This window comes from Lithobates pipiens, unplaced genomic scaffold, assembly GCF_037356315.1.
Source record: "Lithobates pipiens isolate NorthernLeopardFrog02 unplaced genomic scaffold, aLitPip1_a1.2 Scaffold_18, whole genome shotgun sequence".
NCBI lineage: Eukaryota > Metazoa > Chordata > Amphibia > Anura > Ranidae > Lithobates > Lithobates pipiens.
The window spans coordinates 368,010,374-368,029,755 of record NW_027507758.1 but is presented as its reverse complement, the minus strand read 5'-3'; the positions used below and the strand labels follow the sequence as shown (position 1 = coordinate 368,029,755).

The 19,382-nt window shown below is 42.2% G+C and overlaps 1 protein-coding gene across 2 annotated transcripts in view; it reads right to left on the bottom strand.

The window, feature by feature from the left end:
- Window positions 1-19,382, bottom strand: part of LOC143988229 (solute carrier family 12 member 9-like) — a 325,643-nt gene that overhangs the window by 217,524 nt on the left and 88,737 nt on the right. For both annotated transcript variants that reach the window (XR_013276794.1, XM_077487641.1), the window contains exons 5-6: window positions 14,663-14,770; window positions 12,670-12,781 (exon numbers count right to left, since the gene is read on the bottom strand). Coding sequence is in view for 1 of the 2 variants with exons in the window: in XM_077487641.1 (XP_077343767.1) it covers window positions 12,670-12,781; window positions 14,663-14,770 (220 nt within the window). In the remaining variant the exon portion in view is untranslated. The remainder of the gene's footprint in view (window positions 1-12,669; window positions 12,782-14,662; window positions 14,771-19,382) is intronic.

The window sequence follows — 19,382 nt, the reverse complement described above, 5'->3', positions numbered from 1 at the left end:
CACTTGAAAGATAGTAACTGACTGGTTGCTATAGGTTATTGCAAAGCATTACCTTTACTATATCATTTTATATACGCCAAATTGTGTGCAATAGTACAAGACCAAATATGTCACAAACTATTAAGCATTATAAAAGAAACACTGAAAAAAGCAGAAATTATGCAATGGACATGATATGTAAATTGACATTTAATTGATATTTTATAAATACAGCCAGGATTTGTCTTAATTTTGTAGAAGGTACTCATAATTATAATTCTGCTTGGAAGAATATTTAAACAAACAGTGACTTGTCGCGAAAAACATAATTGTGTAGAAAATGGCTGAACTGCTCTATCGTAGCATTAAAATAAGCTATATGATAATGACTCTACATCAGCTGCAAGTGTAATTGCACACTACTGCGTGTCCTTTAAACCTTCTCTCTAAGCAGGCTAGTAAACAAAACATCCACATATTATGGTATAAAATATCTGTTAAAGGGACATCGGCCCAGAGCTGATGGTACCATCTTTGCTACATACTGGACAGCTGCATCTTTTAACACTTTCTGAGCTTGCTATATATGTATATATATATATATATATATATATATATATATATATATATATATATATATATATATATATATATATATATATATATATATATACACATACACACACACAGTGCATCTGGAAAGTATGCATAGCGTTTCACTTTTTCCACATTTTGTTATGTTACAGCCTTATTTTGAAATGGATTCAATTCATTATTTTCCTCAAAATTCTACAAACAAAACCCATAATGACAATATGAAAGAAGGAAAGATGTTTGCTTGAAATCTTTGCAAATGTATTATTATTATTATGTTTAATACTTTGTTGAGGCACCTTTGGCACCAATTAAAATCTCAAGTATTTTTAAGTATGATGCTACAAGCTTGGCACACCTATTTTTGGGCAGTTTCTCCCATTCTTCTTTGCAGGACATCTCATGCTCCATGAGGTTGGATGGGGAACGTTGGTGCACAGCCAGCCATTTTCAGATCTCTCCAGAGATGTTTAATCAGGTTAAAGTCTGTGCTCTGGCTGGGACATTCACAGAGCTGTCCCATAGCCATTCCTTTGTTATCCTGGCTGTGTGCTTAGGGTCATTGTCCTGTTGGAAGATGAACCTTTGCCCCAGGTTGAGGTCCAGAGCGCTCTGAAGCAGGTTTTCATCAAGGATGTCTCTTTACATTGCTGCATTTATCTTCCCATGATCCTGACTAGTCTCCCAGTTCCTGCCCTGAAAAACATCCCCACAGCATGATGCTGCCACCACCATGCTTCACTGTAGAGATGGTATTGGCCAGGTGAGGAGCGGTGCCTGGTTTCCTCCAGACATGACGCTAGCCATTCAGGCCAAAGAGTTCAATTTTTGTTTCATCAGACCAGACAATTTTGTTTCTCATGGTCTGAAAGTTCTTAAGGTGGCTTTTGGAAAACTCCAGGCGGGCTGTCATGTGCCTTTTACCGAGGAGTGGATTCCGTCTGGCCACTCTACCATACAGGCCTGACTGGTGGAGTGCTGCAGAGATGGTTGTTCTTCTGAAAGGTTCTCCTCTCTCCACAGAGAAACACTGGAGCTCTGACAGAATGACCATCAAGTTCTTGGTCACCTCCTCCTGACTAAGGCCTTTCTCCCTCAATCACTCAGTTTGGCTGGGCAGCCTGCTCTAGGAAGAGTCCTGGTGGTTCCAAATTTCTTCCATTTACGAATGATGAAGGCTCATTGGGACCTTCAATGCTGCAGAAATGTTTCTGTACCCTTCCCCAGATCTGTGCCTCAATCTTGTCTCGGAAGTCTGCAGACAATTCCTTGGACTTCATGGCTTGGTTTGTGCTCTGACAAGCACTGGTAACTGTGGGACCTTATATAGACAGGTGTGTGCCTTTCCAAATCATGTCCAATCAACTGAATTTACCACAGGTGGACTCCAATCAAGTTGTAGAAACATCTCAAGGATGATCAGTGGAAACAGGATGCACCTGAGCTAAATTTTGAGTGCCATGGCAAAGTATGTGAATGTGAAAAACTGAAGCTCTGTGAATACTTTCCAGGTGTAATATATATATATATATATATATATATATATATATATATATATTTTTTTTTTTTTTTTTTATTATTATTATTTTTTATTTAATGATATAGGAGAAGAAGCGAGAACAACTATTGGGTACAGGTGGAGTAAGATGAATATATGGGCAGATTCACAGCTGAGAATGGAGACAGGGTATTAATGAAGGCAGAAGGCTTCATATTTACAAAAATTATGTACACAAAAGGTATAAGAGGTTTCTAAGAAGCTTATATAAATGGATAATAGGTTAATATTTACTCTAATTTGCACATAATGCTCCCCGCAATCCCCAGATCATCACTGACTGTGGAGACTTTACACTGGACCTCATGCAGTTGGGATTCTGTGCCTCTACACTCTTTCTCCAAATTCTGGGACCTTGATTTCCAAATGAAATGCAACATTTTCCACAGTCCGTGAAGATTTTGGGAGCCATGCCATCTGCTGGTGTTGGTCCACTGTGTTTTATCAAGTCCAAAGTCAGCATAGCCCTCTACCAGGAAATTCTATAGCACTTCATGCTTCCCTCTGCTGACCAGCTTTATGGAGATGCTGATTTCATTTTCCAGCAAGACTTGGCTCCTGCCCACACTGCCAAAAGTACCAATAATGATCATGGCGTCACTGTGCTTGATTGGCCAGCAAACTCGCCCGACCTAAACTCCATAGAGAATCTATTGGGTATTGTCAATAGGAAGATGAGAGACACTAGACCCAGCAATGCACTGAAATGCATGAGCTGAAAGCCACTATCAAAGAAACCTGGGCTTCCATAACAACTCTGCCGTGTCACAGGGTAATCGCCTGCATGCCATGCTGCATTGATGCAGTAGTTCATGCAAAAGAAGCCCAAACAAGTATTGAGTGCATACTATACTGTACATGGACATACTTTTCAGTAAGTCAACGTTTCTAGACAGGGTCGCTGATAGAAATTACGGGGCCCCATACAGCCTACCTGAAGGGGTCCCTTTCAGCCCCATCCCTGGTCTCTCCTTCAGCCTCACCACTGGCCCCACCCCTGGCTCCTCCCCAGACCAGCCTTGAAACAAAGTGTAGGTTTGTCTTCAAGTGATATTTATCTTTCTCCAGCCAGTTATAAGTTTGATTATCCAAAATAAATACTATGATGATACAGGAGATTGTCAGAGGCTGCAGACATGATAAAAGATCAATGCAGACTCAAGAGTGCTCATCAATGCAACCTCACTATGCCCATTTGCGGCCTGATCAGTGCCCATCAATGCAGCCTCACTGTGTCATCAAAGCAGCCTCACTGTGCCCATCTGCAGCCTCACTATGCCCATTTCATCCTCATCAGTGCACATCAATGCAACCTCACTGGGCTAATTTCAGCATCATCAGTGCACATCAATGCAACCTCACTGGGCTCATTTCAGCATCATCAGTGCACATCAATGCAGCCTCACTATGCCCATCTGCAGCCTCATCAGTACACATCAATGCAGCCTCACTGCCAACAATACAGCCTCACTATGCCCATATGCAGTCTCACTGTACCAATTTCAGCCTCATCAGTGCACATCAATGTAGCCTTACTGTGCCCATCTGCAGCCTCACTATGCCCATTTCAGCCTCACCAGTGCACATAAATGCAGCTTCACCGTGGCCATCTGCAGCCTCGTCAGTGCCAGCAATGCAGCCTCACTGTACCCATCTGCAGCCTCGCCAGTACCTTGCTTGCATAGAGCGGGTATCTCCCACTGGGTCATGGAGCTGGGGTCTGAACTGTTCGGTGGCCATTCACGGTAACTAAGCCCCGCTTCTTAGACCGTGATAGACAGAACACGGATTCAATTTCCCGGCATTGGATCAGCGTTCCCTCTATCACGGTCTAGGAGGCGGCGCTGGTTGGAGAAATTTATTTTATTTTTTATTCTGTATGCATTCTTTTCTGTCAGATTGCCAGGGCGCCCCTGCTGGCCAGGTCCAGTACAACAGGGCCAGTTGTACTGGCTTATCAGGCCCTGGCCCTGTTTCTGGATTATCCTATATTCTTTTTTTTTATTGGTCTTATGTAATATTCAAATATTCTGAATTTTGGGTTTTCATTAGCTGTAAGCCATAATCATCAAAATGAAAAGAAAGAAATGCTTGAAATATATCACTCTGTGTGCAACGCATCCATATAAAATATACGAGTTTCACTTTTTGAATTGAATTACTGAAATAAATTAACTTTTTTATGATATTCAAATTTTTATGAGATGCACCTGTAGTTGGCCTTTAGTTATACTTTAAAGGGAGATGAACACCACCCCGTGCATCTAAATCCAAAAACATGATTTTATATATTGCACCTTAACATACCTTAGCTGTGATTGTTTTGCAGGCTTTTGTCCCTTTATTTCCACCCAATCCTGAGAATAACACACTTCCGGTTACTTTGGGGGAGATTTACTAAAACTGGAGAGTTGTTCAATTAAGCTTTGACTATAAAACCTGGAAGCTGATTGGTTTCTATGCAGAGCTGTACCAAATTTTGCACTCTCTAGTTTTAGCAAAGCTCTCCCTTTGTGTCTACCAACATTTCTCTACTGTATCCATAGAAGCAGACATGGTTGTCACATAGGCTAGACTTCAAACATTTTTGCCATTGTTCACCTCCATTACAGGACAACTGATGGGATTAGTAGTTTACACTAGAAAAGGAGTCAACAACCCATCATTTGTGGTCCACCTGTTGACAGATGACAGGTAGACCGTAAACAGGTTCCTGCTCTGCTGACTCCCGCCTTCTAGCTTACAGTCCTTCTCTCTCCACCTAGCCTCTAGCCTCCTCAGCCGCATATTTCTTGCTCCGGTCTCTCCCTCCCCATCCTCCTCTGCCGCCGCCATCATCATCATTTAACAGAGAACGGGAGGCAGCATAGCTCAGCACGGAGGGCAGTAGGAGGAGCTCACCAAATTAGCTTTTGAAGTTAAACCGCAGTTGAATGGTTACTTAGGACTACCCTGTGTCCTACCAACCAATCACCAGCTTGCTAATATGAAAAGTCCTGCTCCAGCCCTCTGTCCAGAACTGTACTGCCTCTCCCTCACAGCTGTGTAGGCAGGTAGGACACTGCTATGGGAGTGGGAAGGGGGGGTTGAGGGGGAAAGAGGTCACTGCTATAGGGTAAAGGGGGGGCAGAGGATACGACTGTGTGTGTGTGTGGGGGGGGGGGGGTGATGATGTGAAGGGGGCAGAGGACACGGTTATGGGCAGGGCTACCCCCATGGCAGTGTCCTCTACCACCCTTCACATAACCCCTCCACCCACCGAACCCTGCATTCTGAGCCTAACGCACTCCTGATCCCTGCATTCTGAGCTTAATGCACTCCTGAGCCCTGCATTCTGAGTACAACACACTCCAGAATCCTGCATTCTGAGCACAATGCACTCCTTAACCCTGAATTGAGCGCAATGCACTCCTTAATCCTGCATTCTGGGTGTAACGCACTCCTGATCCCTGCATTCTGAGTGTAATGCACTCCTTAAAGTGGAGTTGCCCCCCAAAAAATAAAACTACTTAAAATTCTTAAAAAAAATCCCAAAAAAATAATTGGCAAAAAAAAATTTTTTTACTCACCTCTAAATACCGGTTGCTAGGGGGTCCCTCGTAGTCTGCCTTCTTCATTGCCCGGGCTGGTGACATCACTTCCCCTCGCGCCGCACATTCACCTGGGACCTGTCACGTGTCCCAGGTGACTGTACGGCGTATCACGGCGCCCTGCGCCGCTCGCGCATGCGCAGTGGGTGCCCGGCTGTGAAGCCACAGCCGGGTGCCCACAGTATGCATGACGGCGCCGCGAGCGGAGCGGGGAGCGAGGGGGGGGCTTCGTTCCCCCGCATCGCTGGAACCCGGGACAGGTAAGTGTCCGATTATTAAAAGCCAGCAGCTGCAGTATTTGTAGCTGCTGACTTTTAATTTTTTTTTTTTAGGGGGTACCCCACTTTAACCCTGCATTCTAAACGTAATGCACTCCTTAACCCTGCATTCTGGGTGTAACACACTCCTGATCCCTGCATTCTGAGTGTAATGCACTCCTTAACCCTGCATTCTGGGTGTAACGCACTCCTGAGCCCTGCATTATGTGCGTAATGCACTCCTTAACCCTGCATTCTGAGCGTAATGCACTCCTTAACCCTGCATTCTGAGCGTAATGCATTCCTTAACCCTGCATTCTGAGCGTAATGCACTCCTTAACCCTGCATTCTGAGCATAATGCACTCCTTAACCCTGCATTCTGAGCATAATGCACTCCTTAACCCTGCATTCTGAGCATAATGCACTCCTTAACCCTGCATTCTGAGCATAATTCACTCCTTAACCCTGCATTCTGTGTGTAATGCACTCCTCAACCCTGCATTCTGAGCGTAATGTACTCCTTAACCCTGCATTTTGAGCATTATGCACTCCCGATCCCTGCATTCTGAGCGTAATACACTTCTGATCCCTGCATTCTGAGCGTAATGCACTACTTAAACCATCATTCCGAGTGCAACGCACTCCTGCTCCTTGCATTTCAAGCGCAATGCACTCCTCATCCCTGCTTTTTGGAGTGTAACGCACTGGTGAATCCTGCATTCTCTGCATAATGCACTCCTAAAGCCTGCATTCTCTTGTAATACTAATTTTACTTTTGTTCTGAGTAAAAATATGTTATCGAGAAAAAAAAAAGGTCGGTCTAACTGTCTTTTTTTTATTCTCTGCCAATGCACTGTGCCAAATTGCATGATACTGCAGTACCATGCGATCTTGTGTAGATTTAAACACTGCGTTTGTGATCTACGTTTAGTATTAACAATGTATTATCACCCACAGTAGATCACAAAGGCAATGCGTTTTGAACACGGTGCAGGAAACACACATGGCACGTGCCTTTCTGGCACTGTGTTCTGGTGTGAACTGGCCCTAACAAAAGGACACTGTGCCCAGTGATCTTTGACTTTACCAGTGTTGTTCAAGTAAATCTCCATCTCTTGAAAGTTGCCTACCCCTGCCCTAGAAAGATGAAGTTTATTTATATATTTAAGCTTTATGCTTCCCGGTCAGCTCACAGGAACTAACAAGGACACTTATTTCTGGCAAGATTAACAGGTATTTTCTGTATTTGATGAAAATGTTCATACCATACACAAAAAAAACAACAACCACCATTATATCTAAAGACTAGCAAGCTGCAATTTATTCAATGTTTGTTTTTGGGTTTAGATGCTTTAAGGACTTCTCACATATGCAAGTTATAAAAAACCTGAAGTGTTACTCTTACAATTGTACATCCTTAAGGCTACTTTCACATTGGGGCGTTGGGGGTGTTGGCGGTAAAGCGCCACTATATTTAATGGCGCTGTACCATAGATTTTGTGGAGGTTTGCTGCAGCGATTTTCCGGCGATTCAGCAGTGCTGCCCATTGATTTCAATGGGCAGGGGTGCTTTAGGAGCGGGCTATACGCAGCTCCTACAACGCTGCATAGATGCGGCTTGCAGGGCTTTTTTTTACCATCCTGCCAGTTCACCACTCCAGTGTGAAAGCTCTTGGGAGTCCACATTGGAGTCAGAGGAGAGTCTCTTTACAGGCGCTATTTTTAATGTGAAAGCAGCCTAACTTTCAGAGTTGTTTCATTATTTACTTGTATTCTCCCCTTGTCACAGCTAAAGCATCAGGCTCAATCATGTATCCTGCCTGAGCTAATTTCTAATAACAGGCACCCAAAAATGCCATATAACAAAGATGATGTCAGATTAACATGTAATAAATCATAGTGATTTGCTGGCAGTTTTGACTCCTTCAGTGCCCTGGAGAATGTGTGTTATCAGCCCTGAGGCAGGAGATAGGTTAGTAAGTGTGGGGGCTTTTACATTTGACACTGAGCTGACAATTCTACTCAAGCATGAAGAGAATAGAATAAAATATCCCTGAGAGCTAAGGCTGGGTTGGGATATACTAAATGAGACATGGAAATATTGAAAATCTACTTTAGAATGTTTTAAGTGCACTTAACTGGACAAAATAATGGTTTGGGGTCAATTTTATTTTACTGTATTTTAAATTTATGATTTTCACTGGTGTCCTATATCCCATTTTTTTTTCTTTGTACACACACTATATATATATATAAAAGATTGTGGTGATCAGACTCGGTAGGTGTGTTTTTCTATGAGTGCGCCAGTCCAAAACTGTATTTTTAGGGGAATTATCACCCACGTTTATTTCAAAGAATGGAAAAATTCACAAAAGACATCAGTAGCCCATGCAGGGGGTGCCACCATTACTGTAACTTTGAATTATTCAGTCTCCTGGCTTACTCTTGCCACACAGCTGCTTCAGGCCTCCAGCCTAGGCCTGCTCCTCAGACCAACAAAAAATACCCTTCAGTCAAGCTCTCTCCTAGCTTACCTGGGATCAGCTTTGAGCTGTGCTGTCAAGGACTACTTCTTCCTCCTGTAGACATATATACGCTCAAGCTGCCACCTGCAGCCTCTCTATACTAGAGATGATGGGAGCCCTCCTGACTTCCATCCACAGACCTTGTGTCTGTAGGGTAGAGTCCTCCTGACTACTGGGCCAGACCTCATGTCTGCCCGGGTGGAGCTGTCTCCAAGTGGAAGCCCTGAGCTCTCACCCTGGGAAGAATAGGAACCTAGCCCACAGGTGTGCAATCAGCATACCCACCTCTCCAACAATCTGGTGTAAACCAGCAATCTTCTAAGTAGCATGGGGTCCCACTGCCACATGTGCATTTTGCGGAGGGTAATACAGAGAAAAAGAACCAAAGGTGAATATGGACTTTAAATCGGTAGCCCTTAGTAGACCCAAATGAAAAAGAGCGCTCAATTGAATAAAATATTCAAAATGTATTATATAAACATGTAAAAATCATTATATTTGTATATAATGGTTTTTACATGTTTATATAATATATTTTAAATATTTTATCCAAGTGCTCTCTTTTTTCATTTGAGTTTACTAGAGGCTACCAACTTAAAGTCCATATTCACCTTTGGTTCTTTTTCTTTGTATTCATTTTTGGATGTGGTGCCACATTCATGTCTCAATCATGTTCTACTTTGCTGAGGGTAATCTCTGCCTATATAATTCTCCATCAAATGTTGGGTTTAAATTGTCAAAATTGTGTGAGGCCTACTTAGCCTGAGCATACTGAAAACACAAGTTAGTAAAGGGAATTATTCCTGCGCCAAGTCAGGGCAACGAAAGGGAGATGATGTACTGCTGCACACACTGGGAGGGAAATGTCTGAACCCAGAAGAATAGAAAATAAGAGGGATAGTGGTGCGCTGTACGTCGGAGGGGTATGCCTGTTGGTAAGGGCAATATACTGAATCAACAGTTAGGAGGTGTAGAATAAAGTTAAAAAATGAATACAAATAAGAATATAATAAAAATATGTGCCTATGTGACTTATTAAACAGTAATACTTATTGCTGCTAATATATAATCTAGAACATACAGTAAACAAAGATAAAAAATAAGCAATCTTAATTCCAAAGAAAAATACCCCTCTGGGGTATTGCAGTCAGGGTTCCTCAATGGTATGGCATGTATGTAGGTTTAAGCAGACATGGAGGAAGGATACTCCATAGTGTGAAAATGTTTCAACAGATTTATTTATTTAAAAAAGTTTGAAAATACTCACAAACACACAGTCTGTAACAACAGTGTACAAACGAGCTGCGGGCTCGATCTACGTCACTTCCGGTCACTTAGTGTCCCGACACGTGTTCGTCACGGGTCACGTGACTTCATCAGGGGATGAAGTCACGTGACCCGTGACGAACACGCGTCGGGACACTAAGCGACCGGGAGTGACGCAGATCGAGCCCGCAGCTCGTTTGTACACTGCCATACCATTGAGGAACCCTGACTGCAATACCCCAGAGAAACCCCTTAAAGGGACCACAGCATTTGTCAGGACCTGGGAACTCCACACTAAAGGGAAACTCCGCCAAAGGATCCTAAAGATCTTTATATACGCTGTTACCTTACAGCGGTAAGGTAAGGGGACATCCATCATTGGTATACACGGAACCACGAAGGGTATATCCCCTCTCACCAGCACCACTGCCCTCTCCATTGCAACATTTCCACATTGTTCACAAATTACCATGTTGAAGGAATCACACTTTGTGCGATTATAGGAATAATCGCAGCACCTTGCACTTGAAACGGACTTTTGTCTGATACACTAGTATTGTGTTGTCACTATATTTCTGTTTATACTTGAAGGTTTGCCTATGTGCATCACATTAGAGCACTTGCACTTTATGCGATTTTTGTGATCGCAACACGCTGCACTTTGGAATTAAGATTGCTTATTTTTTATCTTTGTTTACTGTATGTTCTAGATTATATATTAGCAACAATAAGTATTACTGTTTAATAAGTCACATAGGCACATATTTTTATTATATTCTTATTTGTATTAATTTTTTAAACTTTATTCTACACCTCCTAACTGTTGATTCAGTATATTGCCCTTACCGACAGGCATACCCCTCCGATGTACAGCGCACCACTATCCCTCTTATTTTCTATACTGAAAACACAGATTTACCTAATTTACGACTTCAATTGAACTGGCCATACTGTAGATGGAATGAAATTCGGCCGCTTCAGCAGGGACTAGATTCATTTCAATCCATCTTTGACCATTCTTGTACAAGCGAAGCCAATTGGCTGCAGTACTGACCAGTGTATTCTGGCATCTATAAAAAATAGTGTTCCCAATCCGCCCTACTGAACACTACTCCGCGCCTCTGAATAAATTCCCATGGTTAAAAGTGTTTACCCAAAATAGTATATAGGATAAGAATGTATATCTCAAAGCAGCTACTTTAAAACATAAACATCTGTATAAAAACAATATAAAATTAGCACTAAAAAAAAGTCCTCTTTATATATTGTAGCAGCGCTCTTCACTTGTAAACCACACGTGGTGAACTTTGGTGGAAGCTTTCTTGCAGTCACAACAAGGACCTTATATTACCCCTACCTCGCCTTCTATATTGTCGTGTTTTTTGAACTTGGATGAGAATTTGGTTTCATTTGGATACAAGTGAAGAGCGCTGCTACAATAGATAAAGAGGACTTTTTTTAGTGCTAATTTGATATTGTTTTTATACAAGTGTATTCTGGCAGTGGCAGTATTCTGCAAAAATTACTACTAAACACAATGCCTACTATAATGTACAAAATTCTGTTAAGTTAGCAAGTAATTTTACTAAAAAGACAAGAAACGGGGGGTTGCGCATGCCCACACACTAGTGGCCGATAAGAGAGAATCAACCTTTGTTGGTTATGAAGTATATCATGGAAAGGAAGAATAAGCAAATGAGTGTATGTGTATACTTATAGGATGGGAAGTATATTGATTCTATAGGAGAGCAGAAGATAGAAAAATACCCAAACAATGCTAATTGGCTATTCTTTTTATGCCTATCCCTATGATATAGAAGTATTCTGTCTGTAAAAAAAAATAAAAAAATAAAAAGACACATTGGGGAGGATGCCTTCATCCACCTTGAATGTGCGGATGGGGGAATCAGTTTTTTTGATTAGCCCGGTGAACAAAAAAATTATCTACAGGCAGCTTTAGTTTAAGATTATACACAGGAAAAGGAAATTTATAATCTGCTGAAAAAAAATAAAAAATAAAAACACAGGTATTGCCTCTTGTTTAAACATCGCTACTAATTGTAATTCCAGTATTAGCAACAGGTATGCTGATCTCTTGAATCCCTTCAGTTACCTGGCTAAAAATTTACAGTTGTGTTACAAGACAATTACGCATGTTGATGGAAAACATGACAAGATGATTTATATATTGTGTGTATTTTAAGTAACATACATGTACCAAGTGGTGCTCTATTAATTGTGGATAGATACTGTGCCACTGCATTCAAACTACTGCAGGTGGCAATAATCTAGGCTTCAGCGATATTGTCATCCATGAAGTCATATTTAATGTAATCATTTGATGATCTAAACAATGCTGAAGTTTTAATTGCCAGGCCAGTTCCATATTCCTGCCCACGAGCAACACACTGACAAACAAGTCAGATTACAGAAAGCGAACAGTGATCTTCTATAAAGAACCTCTTATAAGAAGTGGCGGCTCTCAAATGAAGTCTATGTAAAAACTGTGTCTGTTGTCTGCAAAATATTAATACTATTATAGTACATTCCGCCTGGCAGAAAAAACAATCGACTGCCTTATCTACCATGAAAAAGTAATCATCAGTAACGATAGCATGCATCAAATAAACAAACATATATCAGCTTTAATTTCAGAACTGCGCTTCATCCAGTGGTCTGCTCTTTTGTGATGTCCAAGCCAGCACTAAAACTCCATCTATCCACTGCTGATCCCTGCCCTCCCACAATCTACACACCCAAGTAGACATTTCCTCATGACAATAATAACCCATTATATTTAGGTAGCAAGTAGAGCAAAAATTAGTGTGCAGACACATAAAAAAAAATAAAACGGTAGACTACAGCAAGAACAAGAACGCACTTTTCTATATATCAATACCTGTCACATGTGCAGCTGATCATCAGGACCAACACATTGTAGATTATATAAGTGAAGATCACTGCAGTAATTGTCCCTCGGGGTATGGAGTAACTTGGGTTCTTTAAATCTCCTGAAAAATAAAAGGCTTTTGATGAAGAGAGAAAGCAAACTTCTACCAAATGCCAACAGAAAGCTGGCAATAGAACAGAGGCAGGTGCAGAAAACAGGTAGGTATGACTACCCTTTGACGTTTCTATATAATGACCATTTGTGTTTAAACCAATGGAGTAGGGCAGGAAAGAACACTCCAGCACCATTGGGATACAAAAGCACAAGGGTTAATAGCTTCTGTGTTACTTCCCTAGTAAAACCAACTAAAATGTAAATGGTAGAAGTCAGGAATTAAAGCATTAATACTAGTATTAATAGGTACCGTAACTATTCTGTCTTTTACAATATATGTGTCCGCAGAGTATTTTCTACAACATTCAGAATGTGCAAATGTGACCATTAGATTTCCAACTGTATTACATTTTATTATTTTAAAGTGAACTTCAGCCAAAAATGAAAATCTGCAAAATTTAGAACAATTAATGATAATGTTTTCAGTCCTTTGCTAATACTTTGCAATTACAGTTTATTTCCCAAATTGAGTGTTGTTGGCACCTGGCAGCGTTCCCTTTCTCCTTGATTGTATTAGCACGTTGGGCATCTGAGCAATTGCACATGCATTTGGAGTGGCAGCTCCAGCTCCTCTCATCCCTACCTTTATAACAATCCCTGCAATCTTCCCACCACGGTGTGCAAAGGGACACAAAAAAAATGGACTGTCCCCTACAGCTCCTTCTTTCCTGCCTGCCTTTGGGTTAGCCAACCACCGCAACCAAGGGAAGAGATATTGTAGAGGATGTGTGGTCATGTGACCAAAGATAAAGTACTTAAACAAAGCTATTTCTTTTAAACTGGTTGAAGCAAAACTAACTCTTCTTATCCTTTTCAACCATGGAAGCTGATATATTAGCTTCTGTTTGATCTGCAACTGCCATTGTGCTGCACATGTGATCAGTTATGACACCAGCCATTTGATTTTTTTTTCTACCTTATCAAATGTTCAGTTGTATAGGACACTGAGTTTATAACCCTATTTCTATTCCTATGTCAGTCCCTAGTTACTGTATGTCCACAAGCTGCAAACAAGTGGGTGGGGTATTTCTCCAACTGGCCATTGTTCTCTATGAGCCAGAGCAATATAATAGGAGCAGTAACTGGATAAGCTGTCAAAGCTGAGCACAAGTCTCTAATGACAAAAGCAATGACGTCTGAATGCAGCCCAAGGCTATTTCATTCTGGAATGGCCTATTTTTGTAAAAAAAAAAGTGCACATACATTTTTCTGTAATCTTAATATATGGGTATTGTTGACCACACATGTGTTAGCCCAGTTTTTGGCTAAGCTGGGTGAGTCAAGGTTGGATCTGGGTAAAACAGGGCAGTTTAAATTTGCCTTGTTTCAGCATGGAGGGATATGAAAATATTTATCCCGCTATTACCCTCTCACTATTGAAAAAATCTGTCTTAGCAGCCTATAACAGTACTCTCCTTAGCCAGACAGACAGAAGTTGCCATGGCAAAATTCTCAAGCCAGAACAACGCCAAGACCTATAGTATCTCACAAAAGTGAGTACACCCCTCACATTTTTGTAAATATTTTATTATATCTTTTAATGTGTGGTTTTGACAAAGCATTCCTATGGTGTGAAACGTATCAACCTACCCGCTTTTCCCCTGCCTGTACCTATCCATTGTTTTTATCTAATGCAATAAAGGATTCCCTTTACATTGTGTGCTGCCGATCCGATGTACTCTGTTCCATTGGTAGAGTAATAGTTGTATATTCATTTGACCTCATACATTCATTGTACAATGGGAATTCCTATAATTCCTGTCTGCTCAATGAGACAAATATCAAAATAAAGACAAGAAGTAGTCGGTGAAAGAACCATTGATATTACCTGAGATGTTGGCTCCAGCCATAATCCCTGTGCAGCCATTGAACATGACAGCAAAGACTGTAGCGAAACTCATCATTTTTCCTGTAGTGTAATCGCGGGCATAGTGTGCTATAGTAAAAATATCAGATATAATTGTTTTAGGCAATACCAGACAATAGTAGTAAGAGACATCTGTAATACTTTTGAAGGCATTGAATACACACCTCAATAACCCTGCTATCAATCAGTTTAGTGCTTTGATTTAGAACACTACAAAACATTTAAAGCAACCAAAAATAAATCAGCTTTCAGGAGTAAAGTGAAAAAGTAAAAAAAAAAAAAGGTAAAAAAAAAAAAAAAGTCAAAATCCGTCTCTGTTTGGGATGCTTAATAGATGGCTTCTCAATAGGAGTGGATTGCACATTATGAATCTTTCAGGAGAATGGGCAAGTACGTATTAGAATAAGACTAATACAGCCACCACATCTAAACAAGCTGCAATATATTACATTTTTGTTTTTTTACTTGTAATACCACTGTAAGGATTGCACCTTTGACAGCCCATACATATGAGCAGGCTGTCAGAGAAGTTAATCTTCAGAATGCTGCAGAGCACTCCATAACCTTTGTACATAAGTAGGTAAGAGGGAATGAGGTCAGTAGCAAAAGAGAAAGGTCTCGCTCTGCTTATCTGAAAGGACAAGAATAGTGATTTGAACTATAATCTGTCTTATCAATATTCCTCCAGGTGTTTGGTGCTATAGAGACTAGATTGTCACCTGGTCTGGCTACAAATTGCCAACAGATTGTTGTCCAATATCTATGGGCTGCCTACTGCATCTGTTTACTGAATGCTGATGCAGCTTACTATGTTTTTTTTGTTTGTTTGTTTCCCAACTACTACTACGGTTTCAATGAACCCCACTATAAGCACATCCACATCCCACATTGCTACCAAACACAGTACAATGGGAGAGTAGGGCTTTACAATTTTTTCCCATAGTTTTGGTTCCATCTTAAATTTCCTGGTCTGCAATCCAGGAGGGGCTAGTTTTCCCATGTATGCGACATTGGCAATGGGTAGAAATAGGAGTGGTGGTATGTAGTCTGCTTCAACCTGTTCATAACTTTAATCACCAATTCACATCCTTTGCCCTATTCAACCCCTTAAATCAGGGGTGCCCAACCAGTGGCCTGGGGGCCACATGCGGCCCTCTGATGTGGCACGCGTCCTCCTGCTCTGGGATGGCGGGTTGGCAAGTCCAGATTGTGGGTTGCCGACACAAAGCAAGAGTGTTGTGAATGAAGCCGGCGGTAGAAGAAGCAAGTGGTTGCGGAGCAGAGCCTCATAAGCAGAAATGAATGGAAGACTGTTATTAAAGGTAAGTTTATTACTAAAATCAGTGTGTATATGGGCAAATCTGGGCTGCTTTCAAACTGATCCACAGATGCAGCACAGAACACCTGCAGGTTACCTGCACCAAGCCATAGACTTCTGGTATTACCTGCGGGTTTGGTGCACTTCAGAAAGTGCACCACCCCTGCAGGATATAATAAAAGTCTATGGCAAAGTACAGCTAAGCCACAGGTGCACTGCGCTGCACCCTCAGTGTGGGTAAACCACATCGCGTCAGTGTGAAAGCAGCCTTAGGCTGCTTTTGAGATGATCGGTTCCAACACAATCAGAACCTCCGTTCACCTCTAGTGAACCACAGATTTAAACAGACTTGTGGCCATTTACACCCACCTACCTCCAATCCGATAAAAAAAATATATACAGAAGTGGAGGGGGTCCGTCCCCTTCCATCTGAGCAGATCTGAGGGCCCATAGAGTTGAGTGGGCTGTGTCTGAATCAGCTCTGCATATACGGAGTGCACTTGGACCTGTCATCTGCCCACTCATTGTGGCCCGTGACTAGTTACCAAGTTGTATAAGTGGCCCTCGCTCTTCAAATGGTTGGGCACCCCTGCCTTAAATAAATATAAAAGTTGACCTTTCACTAGAAAAACAGGATTTTTTTGTTACCGTAAAATCATTTTCTCTGAGATCATTAACGGACACAGCCTTTCTTCATCATCTATGACCAAACATGATTTTGTAGCCCCACCTACAGGAGTAGGAAACTAGGCAGGACGCCTCCTATGGGTAGTCCTCTCTGGGCATAAATCTCCCTCTCTGCTATAGGCAACCGAGTCAGTCACAAGGAGTGTCAAGGAGAAACTCCATGGAGGGGCGGGTACCGTGTCCGTCAATGAACTCAGAAGAAAGGGGTTTTACGAGGAGTAACAAAAAATCTTGTTTTCTCTTACATTCATTGATGGACACAGCCTTTCTTCATAGTCCATTACCAAACAGGGATGTCCCAAAGCCGTGTCATAATAAAGGGCGGGCAACCAATGAAAGGAGAAAAACCATAGGGCAACCAGTCTGCGCGTGCTTGCTGGTCAGAGTGGGGTGACCATTGGATCTAGATTATCCAGCCCATCATCCAGCCTAACTGTTAATAGAAGATCTCCACAGGAAAAACAAAAATCACCGGGAAAAAAAGAAAAGGGCTATGGGACCACAGATCCCATGAGAAGATCAAGTCTATACTCCTAAAAACACTAGGCAGAATGACTGTAGCAGAGAGGGGGTTTTATACCCAGAGAGGACTGCCCATAGATGGTGCAGAGTTTTACTTCTGCCTAGTGTCCTACTCCTGTAGGTGAGGTTATAAAACCCTGTTTGGTCATGGACTATGAAGAAAGGCTGTGTTTGTTAATGAGCATAAGAGAAATGCATTTATGTTTTTTTTTAAGATTACGGGTCTTTACTGCAGCAGTTAAAGAAGTTATACATGATCATGTACAATAAGGCAAAAAGGTTTAGCCTGGAATTCCTCTTTAAAGCACATCTAAATTCAAACAACAAAAATATATATATTTTAGCTTACCATCTATTTATTAGATGTGATGGCTGCTTAATTTTTTCAGGTTTACATTTTTTCAGGTTTTTTAACATTTATTTTCACCTGGTGATCCTGCCAGCAACACAATTCCTGTCCTAGGGTGACAACCAGTGGCGGCCCGCCCATTACGGGTGCAGGGGCGCCGCCCCCTATCCATGAGTCCATCCCCCTAATCTACATGCGTGGCACCAGACACATGGATTCCAATGTTTTTTTTTTTTTTAAGCACATGATTAGAGCCAAAAAAAAGAGTGGGCCTCGGGGCACAAAGCACTGCGCCCTGAGCCCACTCAGTTGTGGGACACTAGAGAATGAATATTCACTATTGTCCCACTGATTCTCCTCCCGGCAAATCAGGAAGCGGGTCCTAAGGCCCATTGGCTGATTGGCCAAAAGGGGAAGCTATCCTATTGTCTAGGAGGAAGGAGGAGACGCAGCCACCACTGACCCCATCCCTGCCCTGAACCCCTTCTTTGTCCTGTCCCCCAGCAACATCCATCCAGTTCTCAGTCCAATCTGCCTTGCTCTCTCCCTCCCGTCCACTGCTCTGTGTCAGTGCCTTCCCCAGCATGCTGTCAGTTGTCCCCTCTTCCCTCCCCATGTGATTTGTGATTAAATCTGCTGCAGATTTACCAAGAGCCTGCTGAAGCCCGGGGTAGCCACGGAGATCAGACAGAGCCTATCCAATGTGGTGCGACTTGATCAGCGAAGGGTGAGTGCTGGGGATGGATGGGTGGGGGTTTATAAAGTCTATGGGAGGAGGGGGGGTTAGCTGATGCGGGAGCTAAGCCAGAGTGAAGTGTAAAGACGAGGGCCATGGCATTAAAGAGTTGGGGTACTGATGGGGGCTATGACAGGCAGAAAGAAGGTACAGAGAGGGGCAGAATTTTGAGTGGGTGCTGCTGACCATGATAGACAAAAGTGGGAGTACTCATAAAGGTTGGGGGGATACTAATGATATTGTTGAGGAGGCCCTCTGTTTAATATGCCAGTAGGGGGTGGGGGCCTGCTTGCGGCAATCGCCGCGTTCCTGTCCGGCCGTCCTTCTCCCCCCAAAAAAATATTTAGTACCAGCCGCCACTGGTGACAACGTTCCCTCGCCATAAAAAATGTATATATGCAGCTTACCATCCATGAGATGTGATGGCTGCTTTAGTTTTTTTCCATGTTTTTATTTTATTTATTTTCACCTGGTGATCTTGCCAGCAACGCAATTCCTGTCCTAGGATGACAATGCTCCCTCACCATAAAAAACACAAATGTATATATGCAGCTTACTATCGCCAAGATGTGATGGCTACTTTGATTTTTTTGAGTTTTTTTATTTATTTTCACCTGGTGATCCTGCCAGGAACACAATGCCCATCCTAGGGTGACAACTCTCACTCACCATACTGTATCTATGGAAGAGTAGAGTTGTTACACTAGGACGAGACCACAGAATACCTCTCCTCTTCTTGATAACAAAGGAATCAGCCCATAAGTTGTCTAGCAGAAGCTGCAGTTAAAAGGCCGGGTTAACACCATGAATCGCACAAGAATGGGATAAAATTGCACCGACCAAACCAAAAATCGTGCATGCACTACTTCATAAAAGGCACAGCAACCAGATCGTATGATACTACTGTATCATGGAATCCATTGCATGGAAACGCAACTGCATTCACGACCTGCGTTTTTGGGGTGTTGTTAAGTTAACAATGACACCCGCTGCAGATCGGAAGTGCAGTGCGTTATGAACGTGGTGTGGGAAATGTGCACAGAACGTGGGTTTCCTGCACTGCATTCTG